Genomic DNA, 19,510 nt, shown 5'->3' on the forward strand with positions numbered 1-19,510 from the left:
GTACACAGCTAATTACACACGTCGCACTGAGCCACAGACAGAGCCGGCCTGCTCTCCACATCACTGCTGATGGCCTGATATTGTACAAACTGCATTTGGAAACTGAGCCGCAAAAGCAATTGTGTAGCTAGCAGCCGAGTAGACGTACTAAACAATACAACTGAGTTACACCATTTAGGTGAGTGTAATCCAGACTATCTACAACTCTCACATTTTTACACTGTCTTTTAGCCGCTCGATGAGGAAATCATTATGGCACCACGACCATTAAATTTAACCTCCAATATGGTAAATTTATAGGACAAGGAGAGAAAAAAAACTGGTATTGGTTTTCAATTGATAACACTTTACTGAAGAACAGCGTTTATAAGGCTACAGGACTCCTCTATAAGCGTTTCATGGCAGCTGACAAACCTACAGACATTTACAGAGCCTTTTCCAGCAAATGTCAGCTGTCATAATACTCGCCGTTAACAAAAGCAGGCAATTGCTGGAGGCTAAATGAGACAACGTGCATGTTTTGTGTCCAAGTCCATTATTTTCCTATTAAGTAATTCAATGAATGCATTATGTAACATTATTCTACAATACCTCCTTTATGAGAACACAAATAATTTTACTGCTTTAACATATTGAAAAGTATATAACTCATCTGTGAATTCTGATCTCCTCAAACTGACAACTAAGGACTTTTAATTCTGGCATGCTTTCACCAAAGAAGACCTCAAGTGACCATCATGGTGCAATGCCATGGCCAAAAGCCCTTTTATAAATATTGGAAAAATTGTCATTTTTGAGTTACAGCTGGTTCAGAAAGCCGTGGGCAGGTGTTTTTATTATAATCTATAATAATGTGTATTTATTTGAAAATGTTTATGGGTGTCCATGTACAAAGACGTTTCAGTTTCAGTGCTAATAACTTTAAAACATGATAAATATTAACAAATGTGTGGCTGCACCACCTGACATTTTCTAGGTTATAAAATAGATCCTGAATTTAAAAACGTGAAACATAAATAAATTATGTTGAAAGGCTTATTTGTCATTGACTCTGGGATCTAATATGTATGAATTATTATCTAAGCTGATGAAGTCGGGACGAAAGGTTTATTTCATTGTCATGCAGCCTCATCAATGCTGCCTTTCAGCAAAGTGTTCTTACTGTATGTTAATGTAAGAGTCATTTTGGATGATTTCTACTAATCAACTCACTGTTAAACGTTCATGCAATGTTCATGCAAAGGGCAGCTGGTGTTTTCAAATGGTGTCAAAACAATCATAATAATAATAATAATAATAACAACAACCAAAAAAACTGGCTTTACAAGGTTTTGGGATAGCGACAAATTACTGAAGTTGTCTGTTGGAGTGGTAGACTTGGGTGAAGCTTTTAAAAAAGTAAGTTTTAAAAAGATTAAAAAAACAATAAAACCCACTACTATCATCAGAAATTCATCCATGATTTTCTTCCAAAAGTCTGAACACCAAGACAGACTGTACTCAATCAACAGCAACATTCATAACCAAACTGTCTGACCGCATCCAAACATACAGGCCACGATGGGCCTTCCATGTGGACACGGTCGCAGACTTGATGAACATTTTGATACGTGCACATCTACGGCATATGTACATATTCTTATAAGTCGGTCGGCTGTTTCTATACAAATAGAAACAGCATCACAAGTGAGCATCTTGATTCATAGCAATCTGAATGGTTATCTATCTAGTTTCATTAAGTCACAGATCAGCACTAAAACAGGAGCACGACTGAACAGCAGGCTTAAGAGCATGTGCAAGAAGAAGACTAGGGATTGCCATCACCTAAAACCTGGACTAAGCCTGACTAAGCTTGTGTCGTATTTTTGCAGTGGCATTTTTGGCAAGAAGTTTTTTTTTCCCCCCGTTTCTTTTTTTTTCTTCTTCTTCAAAACACAAGACTACTGCGATCTACCAATGTGGCTGTGTTGAGTAAAAAGGCACAATTCATACAGGAACATATAACCGTGAAAAAAAGGAAAGGAAGGAGAAACTCCGTGTCCTGTCGCCACTCTCGTGTGGCGTTCGTAAAAACTGCATATTGTAGGCAACCTCGCCCGAAGTGACCACAATCCCCGGAATTCACTTGGAGCGTCTGTTCCTTTCCCAGACGAGTTGACTATAGTGCGAAGGCGCTAGACGTTTTATAGACTTTTAATGCTACTCTGCTTCAGAAGTGTGCATTATATTCAAACATAATGTCATTTTTATGAGCATCATTGCACCCTTCCATCTTCTTACGCAGTCCAGACTCCAGCACACATGGAGACAAGATTGTCGATGCGAACAGAAAAAACGATCCACAGAAAAAAAAAGAAAACAAATATACAGAAATATACAGTAAGAGAACATATGTGACAAGAATAAAGCCGGTTGATGACATCAGGTCGCTCTAGAAGATGACATCACGATAGAACGCAAATTCCCCTTTTAGATGACATCATAGAGAAGCCTGATTTCGTTTTTTTTCCCCTTTTTTGAGTCATTATAATGCTTGGCGCAACTCCATATACAGTCGTTTTCCCTCTGGTCTCCTCAGATCAGCTGATCCTTTTCGAGCTGCGAGGTTATGGACGTCCGTTGTGTTTCTGTTAGTCACGTTCCTCCTCCTGGGCTGGGGAAACTGTTACGAGTCTATATAGAGGCTACTTCAGCTTCTGTTTATTCCATCTGCAACATCACCTGGCATTAACTTCCTTTTCACATCAAGAGCTGCGAAGTTCAGGGAGTGTTCCTAATATTCCCAAAAGGGACTTTGGATAAGGGACCACTAGAGGAACCGATAGGACAGACGAATGGTATGCCAGTAGGAATTCTGTAGGCTGTGGAGAGCGATCTGTTGAATAAGGAGGCTGAAGGAGTTCCAATTACCCATCCAAAAACCCAAGAATCAGCATTCGTGCCTGTCTAACTGGGATCAAACCTTGGTTGAACAAGATCAGAGAAAAATTTACCAAGCCATTGGATGCAAAGTCTCAATCTTTGGAGTGCTACACACGGACAGTTCTGTTCACCTGAGTCATATAACATGACTCCAAGAATGCCCAGGCTTGCTGCTGTGGTAACAGCTGCACTTCAGTCCTAACTCAGGACAATGTGTAGACGAACGCTGACGTCACATTAAATTCTACACCAGTTTTGTTGGCTTTTCTTTTTTTTTGGCTTTTTTTTTCTCCATTGGAATCTTGCATTTACTTAAAGCCTGATTCAATTGGTGTGAACCCACTGTTGGTCCTTGAGTCCAATGATTGCATCACTTTAAAGTTTCGTGATAGATTGACCACAAAGTACAAAGCTCAGTGTTCCATTTTTTTCCTTTGAGGCAACGATTTGCTCACCCTCCCTGTAAGAAAGCCGATCTCTGGAAGAGTTCAAGTTAAAAGTGGCAGAGAAGGGAAAGGAAGGAGTAATTTCTGCAGACAGAATGCCAGAAGAATTGGGTGTGTCAGACACTTGAAGGGGCATGACTCTCCCCTTTAGGCTCTGCGCTCCACTGGCTGCTGTAGACACACTTCACTTCCTGCAGAGACAATCGGCAAGCGGTTGTCCATGTGATAACTGATCAGGTGACTGACGCTCTCGAAGCGGTGGTCTTTGGTACGCACCTACAGACAGAGACAAGAACGAAAGAGAAACAAAGAGAAAAGAACAAGATTAAATGTAAGTGCACATATAGGGAGGTAAAGCCGGGGTTACACTACACGACTTTTACCCGGATTTTAGCCCCGGTTCTCAGTCTGGCCGAGTCTGTGCTAGTTGGCTCTAGTCTGCAGATTTTTTGTCAGTTAGTCAGACTCGACATGTTTGTCGAACACGTTTGAGTTTTTCGACCCGACTCTGAGCGTAATCTAGTGTAAACTGGTCAGTGACTTAATCTGAATGGACTCCTGCAACAGCCAATGAAAACTGAGAGTGTGAAAGAAAGAATACAGCAAGTAAACAAAGAAAAACAGCTAAAAGTCTCTCAGCGTGTGGAGCGCAGCTTTTTAATGAGCTGAGTTTAAGGCACAAGCACAATCGAGCGTATGTACATTTAAAACTCTTACAAAAAAATAAATAAATAAATAAAAAATACCACACTGATCATATTTTTAAATCTATGCTTGTTTTGTTGAGCTATATAAGATGAAATCATTAGTCAGCGAAATGGGGACTCGATTGGCATGTTAACTGACTCGAGACTGAACTTGGAATCACCCTTAACTGACTTGCAACTCGACTCGAACTCTAGACTAAGCACCAAAATAATAATAAGACAAAACGAATTCAATTAGGACCGCCAACTTGCACTCGCACTCGAAAGGCTCAAGACTTGACTCAGGCTTGCACGAAGCAACTTGTGAATGTCTCTGCTTGAATTCTAAATGGTGATAATGAAAATGAAAAGAAATGGTTGAAGACAAACGTTCAATGTGTCAATTAATCGAATTAAAGCGAACAGAATCAATGATTCGCAATGATTAGTTGCTGATGTTAATTATGAAAAACTAGTTTTTTTTTGTTTTTTTTTGGTTGTTGTTTATGAACCAAAAGAGGGAAGACCCAGAGTGTCCAGAGCGTAGGAGCCGCTGTTGGAACATTTAACATTAAAGCGACCGTCTCCTAACACGTCTTCTTTTAGGTGATGGGCTGAAACTAACGATTGTTTCTACAGTTGGTCAGCCTAACTTCAAATTTTGTTGAAGTTCAGTCTACCATTAAACCAATCACCACCTTGGCATTACCCCCTCGCTCCCTCCTCCCCTTTCTTACCACTCCTTCTGGATCCACCAGCAACAGGTGCTTGGGCTGGCCTCCTTGCTGCCCCGTGAGCACGTACTGGCCCGGCGTCGTGCCAGACTCCCGAACCAAGAAGTCTCCGTCTTTGCTCAGCAACCTCTCGGCATGCTTGCGACTCAGGGGCCCATGGAACCAGGGCTCATTCTGCAGCTGCTCCGCCAGAGGGGGCACCACTGTTGCTGAGACCCCAAGAGCGTCATCAAATGGCTCTGCAGAGACAGGAAATATTCAGTTCATACTGATTACTGAACTCACTGCTCCTACATATTAAAGAAAGAACGGAGTGGGCAATGTTACACTCACTCATGTCAAAAGCATCTCTGTGAGCATTGCCATTAGCTGAGGCCAAAGGGGGGCGGGGTTTATCCACATTAACATAGGAGGGATCGTCAAACAGGCCACCTTCCTTTACCCCGACTGAGAAAGAAGGAAGGACAACAAGAAAAAGAGAAAGGTGGAAAGTTCAGCTCTTTAAAGAGTAGCATTAGCTGTGACATTCAGAGCGAAACTGAAAGCTTGACCTGCATTTAGAAGCCACTGATCAGCAACAGAGGCATAAAAATGCTGACTTGCTATGAAAAATGACCGAGAGCATAAAGAGAGAAATATTACAGATGAGACTGACCTGGTAGTGGAGGCAGAGGCTGCTTATGGATATCATTCATTCCAGGCTGTCCATAAGGCTGAAAACACACACAAACAACATGAGCACACACTTATGCACATGAACACACACACTATCACACACACACACACACACACACACACCCACACACACACCCACACACCCACACACACACACACACACACACACACACACACCCACACACCCACACACAATCACACTATCACACACCCACACACATAGTATGGGTCAGGTCAGAGGGTCTCACCAGCGTGGCTCCTGTGCTGTGTCCAGGACGTGTCCTCATGTCCACCAGACCTCCTGGGGGAGGCTGTTTCCCGGGGAAGTTATTATAGTACGGAACATCTTGGGGTAGGGCCAAGTCCTCTTCCTCTTCCTCCCACGCTGACCCGTCAAACGGGGCCATCCTGAGAGAGACGGAGAGACCGGGCTGTTTGTGAACCCATCAGATGAACATCACCAACAACTCCATTAAAAACCCTTGAGGAGCACTAATACTGTTACCACTACTACTAATAAGTCTTATTATTTTTCAATAGTAAGAACTATTACTCATAAATATGAAATAATCATTTTATAGTATTATCAATGACAATATAATTATGTAATTACACAATAATAATCATATTTATTAAACTATTTATAATTCTTCAAAATGTATTCCTTTTATAATTATGTAATTAAATTACAACAACCATTTATTAATAAACACTAGTAATGCTAGAATTATTATTGCTGAAGTTCAACAATTGTTTAATAATAATTCGAATCATTTAAGTTAAATAATTATTTTTTAATTAAATCTAATGAATAGTAACAATGAAGTATTGTTATTTTTAAATAACAATAACAATGATTAGCTAATAAAAACAAAAATATATATTTATAATGATATGATCATGTACAATTTGTAATACATTTATTTTAATTTGCCAACCATTCATTACTTGCAATACTATAATAGTAATTATGTAAAAAAGTACAAAATAAATAAAAATACTACTACTACTAATAATAACAATAGTATTTTTTAATAGCAAGACCTGAATGTAAATCATAAAAATGAAATATTATTACGTAATAATATTAATGATAATATGTATGCAATTACACAATAATATTAATAAGTTATTGTAGTATATAATTGGTTCCCGAATCCTTTCTTCAGAATTCATTTTTAATAATTATTTCATTTATGACAACCATTTAATAATAATATGAATATGCCATAATTCTTACTATATATATAATAAATATCTGCAGGGCATCTCTTTGCATATTATTATTATTGTTATTATTTTATTGTTATTATTATTATTGTTGAAATATTTAAGTATCTTCGCCATTCATTGTTTTCATCAAGAGACAAGAATATGCAAAGCTCAGAGCACCATGCTCCCTCACTCTCAGACCACTCACCTGTCATGGGGGGTGACGAGTTTAGGTGGGTTCTTCAGATACTGTTTAAAGCGCAGCTCAAAAGCCTGGCCGATGGTACTGATCACCTCCTGAGCCAAGCCCTCTGAACACTCCAGGATGTGACACGCTGGCACAAAGGAAGTTAACGCATGTCACAGCAGGAGCAAACATGTACGGCATTATCACAGAGGCTTTTCCTCAAATCCAGTAGATTATTTTAGATCAATAAAGCAGTACGAAACAACTGGTGGTCTTAAATAAAATCTAAGCATGAGAGAAAGATCGAAAAGTCAAGGCCAATAAGTGCAACATGATACATGGAGTAGAAATATTTGGAATGTGTTGACCTGGAATTTCTGGGGTAAGAAATTTTTCTGGGAATAATTCTACTTCTAATTTCTACTTTTTTACTTTATGAATGGGATACGTTGTGGTGCGTCGACGCGCCGGAGCACTGTACATGCAGCGCAAGACTCTAAAAATGAGTCATGAATGAAACTAAACACCACAGATAAATCAGACATGACAGACTAGAACATGACATCAGACATGAAAACAACAGCAATTCCCCACAACTACTGACTATACACTGACAGGCCACTTCAATAAGTGCATCTCCTTGTATCTACACTCACTGGAGTTTTTATACACTGTGTCCACTCAGGGTCCACTCCATTAGACACTCCTACCTTTTTGGTCCACCTTGTAGATGTAAAGTCAGAGACAATAGCTCATCTGTTGCTGCACAGTTTGAGTTGGTCACCCTCTAGTCCTTCATCAGTGGTCACAGGACGCTGCACACAGGACGCTGTTGGCTGGATATTTTTGGTTCTCAGTCCAGCAGTCACACTGAGGTGTTTAAAAACTCCAGCAGCACTGCTGTGTCTGATCCACTCTAACACACCACCACCATGTCAGTGTCACTGCAGTGCTGAGAATGATCCACCACCCAAATAATACCTGCTCTGTGGGGGTCCTGACCATTAAAGAACAGGGTAATATAGTATGCAGAGAAACAGATGGACTACAGTCTAACTGTAGAACGACAAAGTGCTCCTATACGGGAGCTGATAAAATGGACAATGAGTGTAGAAACAAGGAGGTGTACTTAATGAAGTGGCCAGTGGTTGTACAATCTTGAGTTTGAGCGCAAATATATGGCACTAAATGGGCCTGTAATTCCAATAATAATAATAATAATTACATTTTAGCGTTTATCAGCAAAGAGTAGACTGGCTGCTGATTGAAGGCAGGTTTTGGGCCAGGGCCTGCCAGTGCGCCCAAAGTTTTATTACACACTTCAATAACCAGCCAGTTTGCACCAAAGTCGCTGTACTTACTGAATAAGACGACTTAGTACGTAATAAGCGTGAGATTTTAAGGGTTAATCAAATCAACTTGGCTATAAGGATTAAAAAAGGAAAAATGCAAGGCTCTCTATAAAAATGAGAATAAGTGAGTTTTGAATCCTGATTTAAACAATGCTAGAAAAGGCAAATCTAAGGAAACTAATCTAATTTAATCTAATGAAAACATGGATAAGCTCCTCTAGGTCTGGTTTTGATATGAAGCTCTTCTAATAAAATAAACTAAACGGCTCATGTGTTTATTTTCTATAATAACTCCATTTAAAACCTGTACTATGATGAGGCACAGTAGGCAGAACTCCTGTGGTCATGTATAAAAGAACTATACTTCACTGCTAGAGCAGTTCAGAGTCCTCAAAGTCTCACCTCTCTGGTTGACAGGGTCTTTGGCTACGTAGGCTACATATTCCGCTGTATCCTACAGAGGAGGGAGAGAAAGAGAGGAAGAAAAAGGAGTAAGAGGGGAGAGAGGTCAGTGCATGGGGAGATCAGAGGAATTCGAAGGAAATTGCAGCTAAAATGATAGAAGGCCAGAGTTAAAAGAAAGGAAAGAAGAGTCTTCTAGTCGCGATAGGCAATCTAGTCACTAGGAGATAGAAACTACAGGTGAAAAGGCAGATACGAAAAGATGAGGTCAGAGCGCTGGGCAGGAGAGAAGCAAAAGATGGAAGAACTAAGAGAAAAAGGACAAAAAAAAAGAACGAGGGATGTGGGACTCACTGGATCTCCTCCTGACGCAAAAGAGATGGACTGCATGTGATGGTTGGCGATAATCTGTAGGGAGAGAAAAAGATGGAGACAAATGGAGAGGAGGAACATGTGGCGAGATGAGCAAAACATGAGAGGGGAGAGTGGACACAGAAGAACGGAGACGCATGTGTTGAGTATGTGGTCTAAAACTGCAGAGCAGGGCAGCGGTCAGATCAGCTCTGACACTTCTGTTTACGGTTAACGCAGTAGTCCAAAAATGACATTTACATGTGGCTGATTGGTCAAGACACGTTTGGTGTCTATAGTCGAGCTGAGAGGCTGAAGGTGCCTTTCTCACCGTTTGTGTTATGCGACTTGCCGCAGACATCAAAAAGGAGGAGGAGACATTTCACTGTTTGAAAAAAATGAATGGGAGAGCATGTAATGCTCAACATGGCATCTGTTTACAGGGAAAGTCCCACCCCTACTAATGAAAAGAGCCATCTGGCTTGCAGGTAAAGCCGTAAGCGAGAAAAGCCCCCCTTCATTGTGGAGATACGTGTGTACACAGTAGCCAGAATGGAAAAAAAGTGGGAAAAACACATCTTTGAAACACATGTTTGAGACAAAATTTCAGTTATAAATATGCTATAGAAACGTTAATGAGGCTTTGAGATCAGGTTTATATGTCTCTTCCTGTTCAAAAGGATAGAAGCCTGAGGGGCCATATTATAGAAACCTCCTAAGTCCTAACTCTTAAGTTACAATCTGCCGAGGTCAAGATAAGATTTTTCAAAAATGTGCGTAACAGAAGCAAATTTTATCTTAATTTAGCAAATTTATCTTATTTTACAGAATCTTCTCATGTTAAGAAATCCAAAAGTACTTGATCAAGGTCAATAATCAACCGTGATGTCGGTTGTTTGGTAACAGACGATACACATGCAGCTGAAACATAAATACGTAATCAAAATAACACTAAAAATGTAAGTTAGTTAGCTAGACAACTACCATTACTGATGTAAAAAAAAAGGTCAAAACAAGACTAAAGTGCGATAAACTGGAAGTTATGAATACTGTGACAGCGCCCCCTGCTACTTATCAGAGCATCAGCGCTCCCCAGTTTCAGTTTCCATTTCCCAAACCCTTTAGCTGCCGTGCGAGCCGTGCTGATAAACACACATTCAACTGTGCTCCTCATTATTCACCATCACTGCCATTATTTATTTGATGAGTTTTAAAGAACATCATCAGATGAAGGTAATGAGAGGGAACAGTTGAACAGAAACCACTGTTTGGCAGTATGAATAAATGTAAAGTCATTATGGCAGTTATAGTAAATCTCTTATGCTGCCTGTCACAGTTGCAGCATGCAGCCTTGCTGGTGTACAGATACTGTAGGCCACCTGTTGATGCACAGTTTGTTAGCTATCCTCTACCACAATATCAATCAATGGTCAGTTTCTGACCACAGAGCTGTGCTTGGCTGGATATTTGGGACCACTCTCACCCTAACAGTGATACCGCATGTGAAAAACCCCAGCTTGGCATCACCCACTGGTCAAGAGTAGGACTGCAACTACCAAATATTTTTTCCATCTATGAATATTCTATCAAATATTAAGCTGAATATTTGAATATTCTGTAAAAATAAGAAAACATTAAGATGTTTTACTAACTTTTAATTTTTAATTAGATTTTTCACCAACCTAATTTTATACAATTTAATGTTCTTCTCTTTTAAATCGATTGTTTTAATAATGTTTTAACAATGTTTTTAATTTCTATTCTTGTTTGCTTTTTTCTTTCTCTTTCAACTCTCTTTTTTTTTAAACAACAATTTTCTCATTTGTAAAGCACATTAAATGACAGCAGTGTATGAAATGTGCTTTATAAATAATCTGGCCTTGCCCTGCCTTGTTATTATTATTATTATTAATTTAATCATTATTATTACAAATGCAGAAATTATTTATTACTTATTTTTATTTTACACTACTGTAAAATTGTGTTTTATTTATTTATTTAGCTTTTTAATAAACCTTAACTGAAATACTGCAAGGTCATAAAAAAGCTTATTTACAGGAAAACCATTATTAAAAAAAAATCATTATTAATTTATTTATTAAATACTGTTTTAATAGCATGTGGCATTAAAATGCTAAACTAGGAATCCTGTCCAATCTAGCAACCCTAAACATGTTGCTGGTTCTCAGCAGTGTCCCGCGCAGGAAAGCAGAGGAAACAGTGTCTTCTTATCCATCTTAAAGGTTTTTGCGAACTCTTGTCAGTGAATGGGAGAGTAATGAAGGTTTTTAAGATCAGAGCTCACTGTTGAACGTTCACTGCCCGATGTAGGTTTATTAATATTCCTACTTCTGGACAGCTAGCCAGCAAACGTTTGCAGAGCGATGGGAAACTTATTTGGACTGAATCTGGAGCTTAAACTGATTGTCTTGATTTGTGAGAGTCTCCCAAGCTGTGTCAAACTGACCAATGAATGAGGTAAAAAAGGTGGTTCTTCCAGGGTACTTTAGTCAAGGTTCTATAAAGAACCATAAACTCTATAAACCCTTTGCATGATTAAAGAGTTCTGTGCATCATGAAAGATTTCTTCAGATTGATGGAGAACCTTTCATAAAGGGTTCTATATCGCACCAGAAAGGGTTCTTCTATTATGACAAGCTTGACATCGTAACAGTAGAAGAACCCTTTTTGGTGCTAAATAGAACCATCAACAACACATTCTCCCTCAATCAGAAGAACCATTTCACGATGCATGACTAGAATTGAATCACTTTCATTTTTGAAGCTCCACAGACAGAAGTTCACCAGTCCAGTCCTGTGTGACTGGCTGACCAAAAGGGTAGGGGTCACAGTTATGGGAAATACAAGCTTCTGAGTGGAAAGAACATTCAAGGCATGCTCACCTGAATGTTTAAATTTCACACTGGAAACTTGTACTTCTGCTACGTCCACAACTACTTGGGCATTACAAAGAACCAGACTGGTTGTTAGTGGGACTTGAACCTGGACATTTGGGCCCTGCTGGAGTATGAGCTGGGTGCTGTGGTAGATCTGTATGAGTATCGCCTGACCTGTTTGCATTCGGTTGCCAGTAGGTTTAGGCTGCTAGTCGACACAGTGAGGCTGATTGTCATTCCAGCAAACTGAAGGTTACTCTTTCCTAAGATAGAGGAGAGACAACGAGAAGAGGGCTAGAGAGTGGGAGAGAGGGAGAGAGAGAGAGAGAGAGGGAGAGAGAGGGAGAGAGAGATATTTATTATTAGATACAGCAATTCATGATGTTGTAGTTAGAAAATCACTGCTCTATTAACACTGTTTCATTTTTTGCGGGGTTCAACATTAAGGATTACCCGACTGCTCAGAGCAAACAAATAAATACTTTGTGAAGACAACAGGTTTGAACATCCGTATGGCTTTCAGCCATAGAGTACTTTCAGCAGTGAAAAACAAACTTGATGCTGCCTTATTTTGCTGTAATATACAAACAGTCATTTGATGGGGGAAAATGGCATAATCCAGTTGTGCACTGTGTTGGTAATTGTCTATCACGAGGCATGATTAAAAATGCCAACGTAGTTCCCACACCTTATTGCACTGTTTGCAAAGTCAATTCTGTCTGCACTTTTCTGCCTATCGCTGTTGGATGTTTTTCATTTTTTGACATAATTTGAAAATACCTGTTGACCTTTACACTGTATGTAAATTTCATGATGAATGGATGAAAAGAAATGACCCAAAAAGTCTGGTTCCACTGACTTATATTAAAAGTAAAGTATGGTTTTGCCTTCTCCTGTAAAGTTACCATTTTGGAGGTTTTCTTCCAACAACGGCGATATTTTTTGGGGATTGCAGTGAGACTATATATTTTCAGTGTTGTCTGATATGCTTGAAATTCTTATAAACAAAACTCCTCGTCTCTGTTTATTAAATGATTATAGTCTCTTCACCTTCACATTAACTCAAAAACGATTAATCTTTGCCGGTCTAACCGCTGCTAAAGAGACTATTACATAAATGGTTTAATCTGAATATGTGAATATCGCAACAATGGCTACTGTTCTACTATATATATATATATTGTCTCCCCTGAGCAGAATGATAAACAAAGCTAAACCAGCTACAATATTGGCCTGTGAGGCAATTAAATCAGCTCTTAATGATTCAGCCCTAGCCCATTAGATGAAGGCCCACAAAACTCCCCCTATTCTTGCGTTTCGTGTGATGTCACACGGTATAGTCGCTGCCCTTTTGTGGAACGAATCGGGGGAAGTGTGCTTGCACGATGCCTTTAATTTACTGTCTTTTGTGAATGATTTCCCTGCAAGACATGACAGAAGCCGAGAATGACGAGAGATTACACAGACCTTTAATTCAATGTTTTCAAACTCCAGGCTTGGAGCTCTGGAGCCCTGTACCTATGTTTGTTTGCGCTGAACAGGAATGCACGTAATCTGTTGAAAGCTAATAAAAAAATATTGATCACAAAAAAAAAAATGACAATCTAGTGATAGAATCCAACAAAGGCAGTAAAAATCTATTATCTTAGAAGAAAATCTGTTTGTGTAGGTTGAGTATGACCCATCCAAATCCTGGTCCTAGAGATCTACTACTGGAGAGTTCACATCCAACACACCAAGCTTTGATGTTCAGATGTCCCTAATGACCTCCATTAGCTGGGTCAGGTGTGTTAGATTAGGGTTGGAGCTAAACTCCAGGGTGGTAGATCCACAGAAGCAGGATTGACCAATTTGATATACACTGTTTGGCACTGACTGCACTAGTATATGCTTTCGATCCACTTGCCCGACAGGACAAGCTGGGGGTAAAAGTTCTTGTTGAAACCTGAAATAAACTGACGTTTCTATGATCAAAGAAAGTATCCTAAACACATAGAAAAACAAAACAGAAAGAAATAAACAAACAAACAAACAAACATGTATACAAAGAAAAGACAGAAAAAAGTAAAACAGAACAGCTGTCTAGATCACATTCACTCTCCTGCTCTAACATTCTTGGTCAAACTGACCTTATCTGCACCCAAAGCTCACAAAATTGTAGAGTGGAGCGTGCTATACATGCATAACCACAAATACACACGCCCCAAGAACAAACTCCAAACACGGAAAAAAACAAGTACTGTAATCAGACTGTTGGCCTTTCGTGGCAAAACTGCCACACCTACCAACAAAAGGCCAAACACCCTGACCACACCAACCATTACAGAATACCATAGAACTTGTTTGGCTGTGAGTGTGTGTCAGAGAGAGAGAGAGAGAGAGAGAGAGAGAGAGAGAGAGAGAGAGAGAGAGACAGAGAGGGAGGGAGGGAGGTACAATAGAAAGAAAGGTACAAGAAATAGAAAGAGACAGAGAGAGAGAGAGAGAAAGGGGGAGACAGCATGACAGAGAGGGACAGAAGGAGAGAGAAAAAGGGGAGACAGAGGCAGACAGAAAGAAAGAAAGAAAGTGTGTGTGTTTCTGAAAATTAGCTGAGATGATATAATGATAAGGCTGGGTGATTTGTTTAAATACCAATTATTATATGCATTGCCTAATGCTCCATTTTAAGTCTGAAAAGTATTTTGACTTCTGAATTAAATAACAGACTAATTTTGGTGCTATATACACAAACATATTTAACAATTACAATAATTATCATTATTGATAGATCATATCAAACATAACATTTATGTTTTCTTTCTTTTCCCAATGGCAAATATAGCAAAGAAACAGTAACTGTGCATTAGAAGTTATTTTCAATGTAATTTGATCAGGGGCACCCAAACTTTTGCATATGAACATATAAGTATTAGAGATGTATAGAGATTGTATTGTATCTTTAGCTTGTGGCTAGTGTGTTAGATTGGGGTGAACATATTAGCTTGTAGCTAGATTGTTAGATCAGGACATGATGAAGCAGAAAGTTTGTTTTAAATATTGGGCTTTTATAAAGGTCGATTCAAAACACCACCGTATTATAACAAATCGCAACATCACAAATAAGTATTTTTACTCCCCATAATTAACACTGAAAATACCTCACTAGCTAACTGTCCCACTGATTTGTGCTACTGTGAATTTCTCCCTCCCCTAGTCTGCCTCCTAGTAAACTGAAGAAGCTACTGTTCAAAGTTGAAACAGAATGACAATCGTTTGATCAAATATACCCCAAACCCACCCTGACAATATAAAGAAAACGTTTAACTTGATTATCACATTACTGTTTTACTGTCCAAGCTTAAAGCCCAAGGAACCTTAATCCATGTAAATTAATCTCACTCTTGTACATACACGATATACAGTACATCATATTAAGTATGTCCTATTGATAACTTTCCAAAGTCCAATAAATGGCTGATGTATTTTACCAACATTCTCCTCTCCCTATGTAAACTGGACAGTCCTCATCTTAAGTTATGCATAAGGAAGCAGTATAATCACCAATCACAAGGCTGGTGTGGTTTGTCTGACCCAAAGCAGCATTAACAAAACTGTGCCCCACCACACAGGTCCCTCTGTGTTCAAGTCAGAAAAACGTACTGAGTAAAAGCTAACCAACAAGCGAAGGCTATCCTAGCAAGCATAACTGTCTGCTTGTCGTCTGTCCGTCCATTCATCCGTTTATCTAAGGCTGGGTGTACACTACACGATTTTTATCGGATTTTAACCCCGATTTGCCCCTTGTGACAAACTTTTATGATCTAAAATGATTTTCCAGGTCAGGAGCTCGATCGGGAAGCGACTGACGGCGGATGATCTGTTAGTGTGAGAGGAGAAACGAGTGAATCTTTAGCCCTCCGATCGAACTCTGAGACGATCAGAGACCCTCCAATATTATCAAACGTTTGATATTTACGACTCAAAATGTTCACGAGTCCTGTAGTGTGAGAAGGTCAGAGATTTACTCAACAAGTGATTCAAACAACAGCCAATCAGAGACATAGAAGAGTGGAGAAACGGGTGAAGAGACGTGCATGAACACCGCCTGAACAGCGGAGCGCGGAGACAGAGGAGCTGCATGTAAAACAAAGGCAAATAAGATATCATGTTTATGATGTTTGATCCCAGACGTCAGAGCACTCTCTTTACAGTTTCAGCTCACCTGCCAGTTTGTAGTGCAATATTTCTCCAGCTCTCACCGAGGGCATTTACATGCACTTAATAATCCGATAAATGCAGAAAATCAGATTTTGTCAGTAATCCAATCATGAGAAATCCGAAAGAAATCAAGTAAGAGTTTACACGCACTGAGAAATCTAACTGAGCTAAAATCCAGCTTTCTTTATCGGATTTCTAGATCAGAGTATGCTGTTTACATGACCATTTGAATAATCAGATAACTGCAGAAATCTGATTATGATCAGGTTATTGAGTGAATGTAAACACAGCCCCAGTTTTTCCCCCAGTTTGAGCATTTACTGTGCATAAAAGCACAAACAGGTCCAGTCCAGCAAGTTTAGCTTCGTTTGTGTCATCTGATCTAAGGAATTCTGGGAGTTTGAGTTCTTATTCGAAGTCCAAACTCATGTGTGTTAATCTCTCTCTTTGCCTTGTTGTCTAGTGTGAGCTCCCTCACAACAAAAAGACAAGAAATTCTGTGATAAACTGAAGTTAAGTTTGTGATGCTCTCCGTTTTAGAAATCTGATAAGATTTTAAAAGTCGTGTCGTGTACGCTCAGCCTAAAGGACGACCAGCAAGAGCCTGTTTTGCTCATTTCTTCCTACTTGTACTGCTGTGTTTAGTTCTGCTTCAGTGGTGTAGCAAACTAAGGGTATTGGACTGAGGGCTGTCAATCATGTACGCTCATTAGAATACGAGGCCATGCCCAGACAGTTCTCAGATAGGTCTGGTAAGTGATTTTTAAGCCATGTTTTGTTATATTTATTTTGTTTTTTTTTTTCATTTCAACTCTCCTGGATGTTTTATAAAACACTTAATTTTAGTATCACACACACGTTTACTAGTTTACATTGTGATCCCCAGAATTTTAAGTGATGATATTGTAGAGCAGCAATGTGTGTAAGAGTGTCTCAGTGAGCATGTGGGTGGTTCTGAACTGAATGTGCTGTGGGATTCCAGCGTGCACTGCTGTAGTCCCACACGCAGATGATGCACACTTTGGCTGCTGGATCAGCACAGGGGAGAGAAGTGAATGGTGATTAAATGCTGACTGAATATCGGTTTAGTGTTGAATACCTTCCTCCTGCGTTGAGCTCCTTTGGCACCTGGTACTGCCTCACACACCACTGATATGGCCTCCCTGTAACATACAGAATGAAGCGTTATTAACACACACACACACACACACACACACACACTGTCAGGAAGGTGGTACATGTGTTGGTATGCGTGTCTGTGCTAATCAGATTGCTAGATATGGGTTTCAATCATGCTGCGTTTTCCGCATTCCCAGATTTCACACTCCTGCAAGACAGTACATTAGATTATACACACACATACACAGTTTTATCTCCCAGTCTATCTGTGTAAAATCTCTCTCTCAACATGGGATCATAAATGTATTTGAAAATAAATTTATTCAGTAGGTACACAGTACTTTGCCAAACTTAGAGATCACCCTTCATTCACCCTCAACAACTACATACAATATTACATTTGCCAGCATTTATCCTGCCCACTTTTACCTTTATTACCACTCTATGCTTTCAGTTTTTCAAAGAAACCAGAAGGGATATTAAAGTTCAGTCTTAGAAGTCGGTTTAGCATTTTCTACTTCTCATGATCTAAATAGTCCCAAACATTCAGTACTGTTGGGGTCTGAACTCTGGGGTGGTCAGTCCGTTCTTTTTTTTGCCTTTTCTCATTGAGGTCTTCTTGACAGCTACACACTCTTTCAGACACATAGCGCTAAGTTGTCTTCTCGTAGTCGAAGTGTGGACAGAAACACCTGTGGAGCTTGATATTAAATAAGCATAAGGCAGGCCTTGACCACTGTACAGTACTGTTAGTATATATACAGTACTGTGCAAAAGTCTTAGTCTATCTAAATTACTACTGTGCAAAAGTCGTAGTCCATGGAAAATCACTACTTATTTTATTAATGTTATTTATGTTTATTATAATATTACTGTTTTTCTGAGCAAATAAACGCTTCCTACCCAGATAAATAATACTCAGATGCCTAAAATGCATGCACAATATTGTTCAGAGACCATTCTAACAAATTAGATTAACTGTTTCGTTAGTGACGAATGGAACATTTGATCATTTATTTACAGAAAATAAACATAATTTAGGTACAGGGTGACTCGAAGCAAAAAGACTGTAGTCCAAATCCAAGTCAACTGACTTTGAATCAATTCAGTAGAAGGATCCATATATATTTAAACCTATTACTATATTACACACTATAAAGACATACAACTAGCACTGTAACACAGTGCTAAACAAAAAGGAGATGCCACAGAGATTCCAAAAGCTTCCAAGGGCTTCTATAATAAGAGTATGTGGTGTGTGGCAGCAAGGCAGGCTGATGGCATTAAAGTGCCTCTTCTCTCGCCTCTCCCTTTCACACCCACACACACCCACACACACCCACACACACACACACACACACACAACACTTCCGTCTCATGGAGAAAATGGCCATTACACAAACGCCTAACTCACAGTTGCTCCAGATCAGTGGCATCACAACCCACACATGCACACATACGCTTGCATACACATAATGGGGGATGGACAGAAAGAGAGAAGATTCTCCCTCCCTCTCTCTCTTGCTCGCTCGCTCTTTTAGGCACGCTCCCTCCTCCCCACCATCACTGACCACAACATGAGAGGAGGGGCATATGACAGAAAGAGAGCGAGAGATAGAGAGATTAATAATTAATCAAAGGAGAGCCTTTTAACCCACCACTGTGAGACAGAGTGAGAGAGAGAGTGAGAGAGAGAGACTGTGTGGTGATACACATGTAATGAAAGCAGAGCTTTTGGCAGCGAGAACATAAATGGGCACGAATGTGTGAATGGGCGCTGGGTTTTACCTGGTAACCTGAGTTCTGGTGTTGAAGTCCAGTGCTCTCATTGACTGCAGGACCTCCACACAGCCCATGTACTGCAGAAAGAGAACAAACGAGGAAACATGTTAGCCCAAGCCACTTCCTGCACTACACACCAACCACCAACCCAAGAGAAACAGAATTTCCTGTCAAACTCTTTGTTATGCAAAATGAGTCTTGCAGTGGAACTACCTGGACACAACACTCAAAGAAAACAAAGAAAAGCTGAAATACAACATCGCCATTCAGCAGCCTGGCAAACCCCTAATACGAAAGACGGATGTAAGAAGGGGTTTTCTAAACTTAAGGAAAATCAAAAAGTTGACCCTGTTTGAAGCAGAGGTCTGATACCCAACCTCAGCCTGACGGCTCAACAAAACATTGGGTTTTGGGCCGAGTTCAGGCCAATTTTTCACGTGCAACTTCGGGATCAGGTTGGATATTGTTATGGAGCAGATTTTGCGAACTCTCTCTTACTCTCTTTCACTGTATTCGGTAATATATAAACAGTTTGAGTTGTCAGC

At 39.7% G+C, this 19,510-nt stretch overlaps 1 protein-coding gene across 6 annotated transcripts in view; it reads right to left on the reverse strand.

The window, feature by feature from the left end:
• Positions 1–797: 797 nt before the first annotated feature.
• The window catches only part of shc1 (SHC (Src homology 2 domain containing) transforming protein 1), a 63,406-nt gene continuing 44,693 nt past the window's right edge, over positions 798–19,510 (reverse strand). For all 6 annotated transcript variants that reach the window (XM_036592843.1, XM_036592825.1, XM_036592834.1 and 3 more), the window contains 11 exons: positions 18,972–19,042; positions 17,164–17,227; positions 12,039–12,158; positions 8,971–9,024; positions 8,617–8,668; positions 6,884–7,010; positions 5,712–5,871; positions 5,444–5,501; positions 5,122–5,235; positions 4,792–5,027; positions 798–3,644 (listed from right to left, as the gene is read on the reverse strand). In XM_036592843.1, coding sequence (XP_036448736.1) covers positions 3,516–3,644; positions 4,792–5,027; positions 5,122–5,235; positions 5,444–5,501; positions 5,712–5,871; positions 6,884–7,010; positions 8,617–8,668; positions 8,971–9,024; positions 12,039–12,158; positions 17,164–17,227; positions 18,972–19,039 — 1,182 coding nt within the window. In that variant the 5' untranslated portion in view covers positions 19,040–19,042 and the 3' untranslated portion in view covers positions 798–3,515. The remainder of the gene's footprint in view (positions 3,645–4,791; positions 5,028–5,121; positions 5,236–5,443; positions 5,502–5,711; positions 5,872–6,883; positions 7,011–8,616; positions 8,669–8,970; positions 9,025–12,038; positions 12,159–17,163; positions 17,228–18,971; positions 19,043–19,510) is intronic.

Source organism: Colossoma macropomum, unplaced genomic scaffold (assembly GCF_904425465.1).
Source record: "Colossoma macropomum unplaced genomic scaffold, Colossoma_macropomum, whole genome shotgun sequence".
In the NCBI taxonomy this organism is placed as follows: Eukaryota; Metazoa; Chordata; class Actinopteri; order Characiformes; family Serrasalmidae; genus Colossoma; species Colossoma macropomum.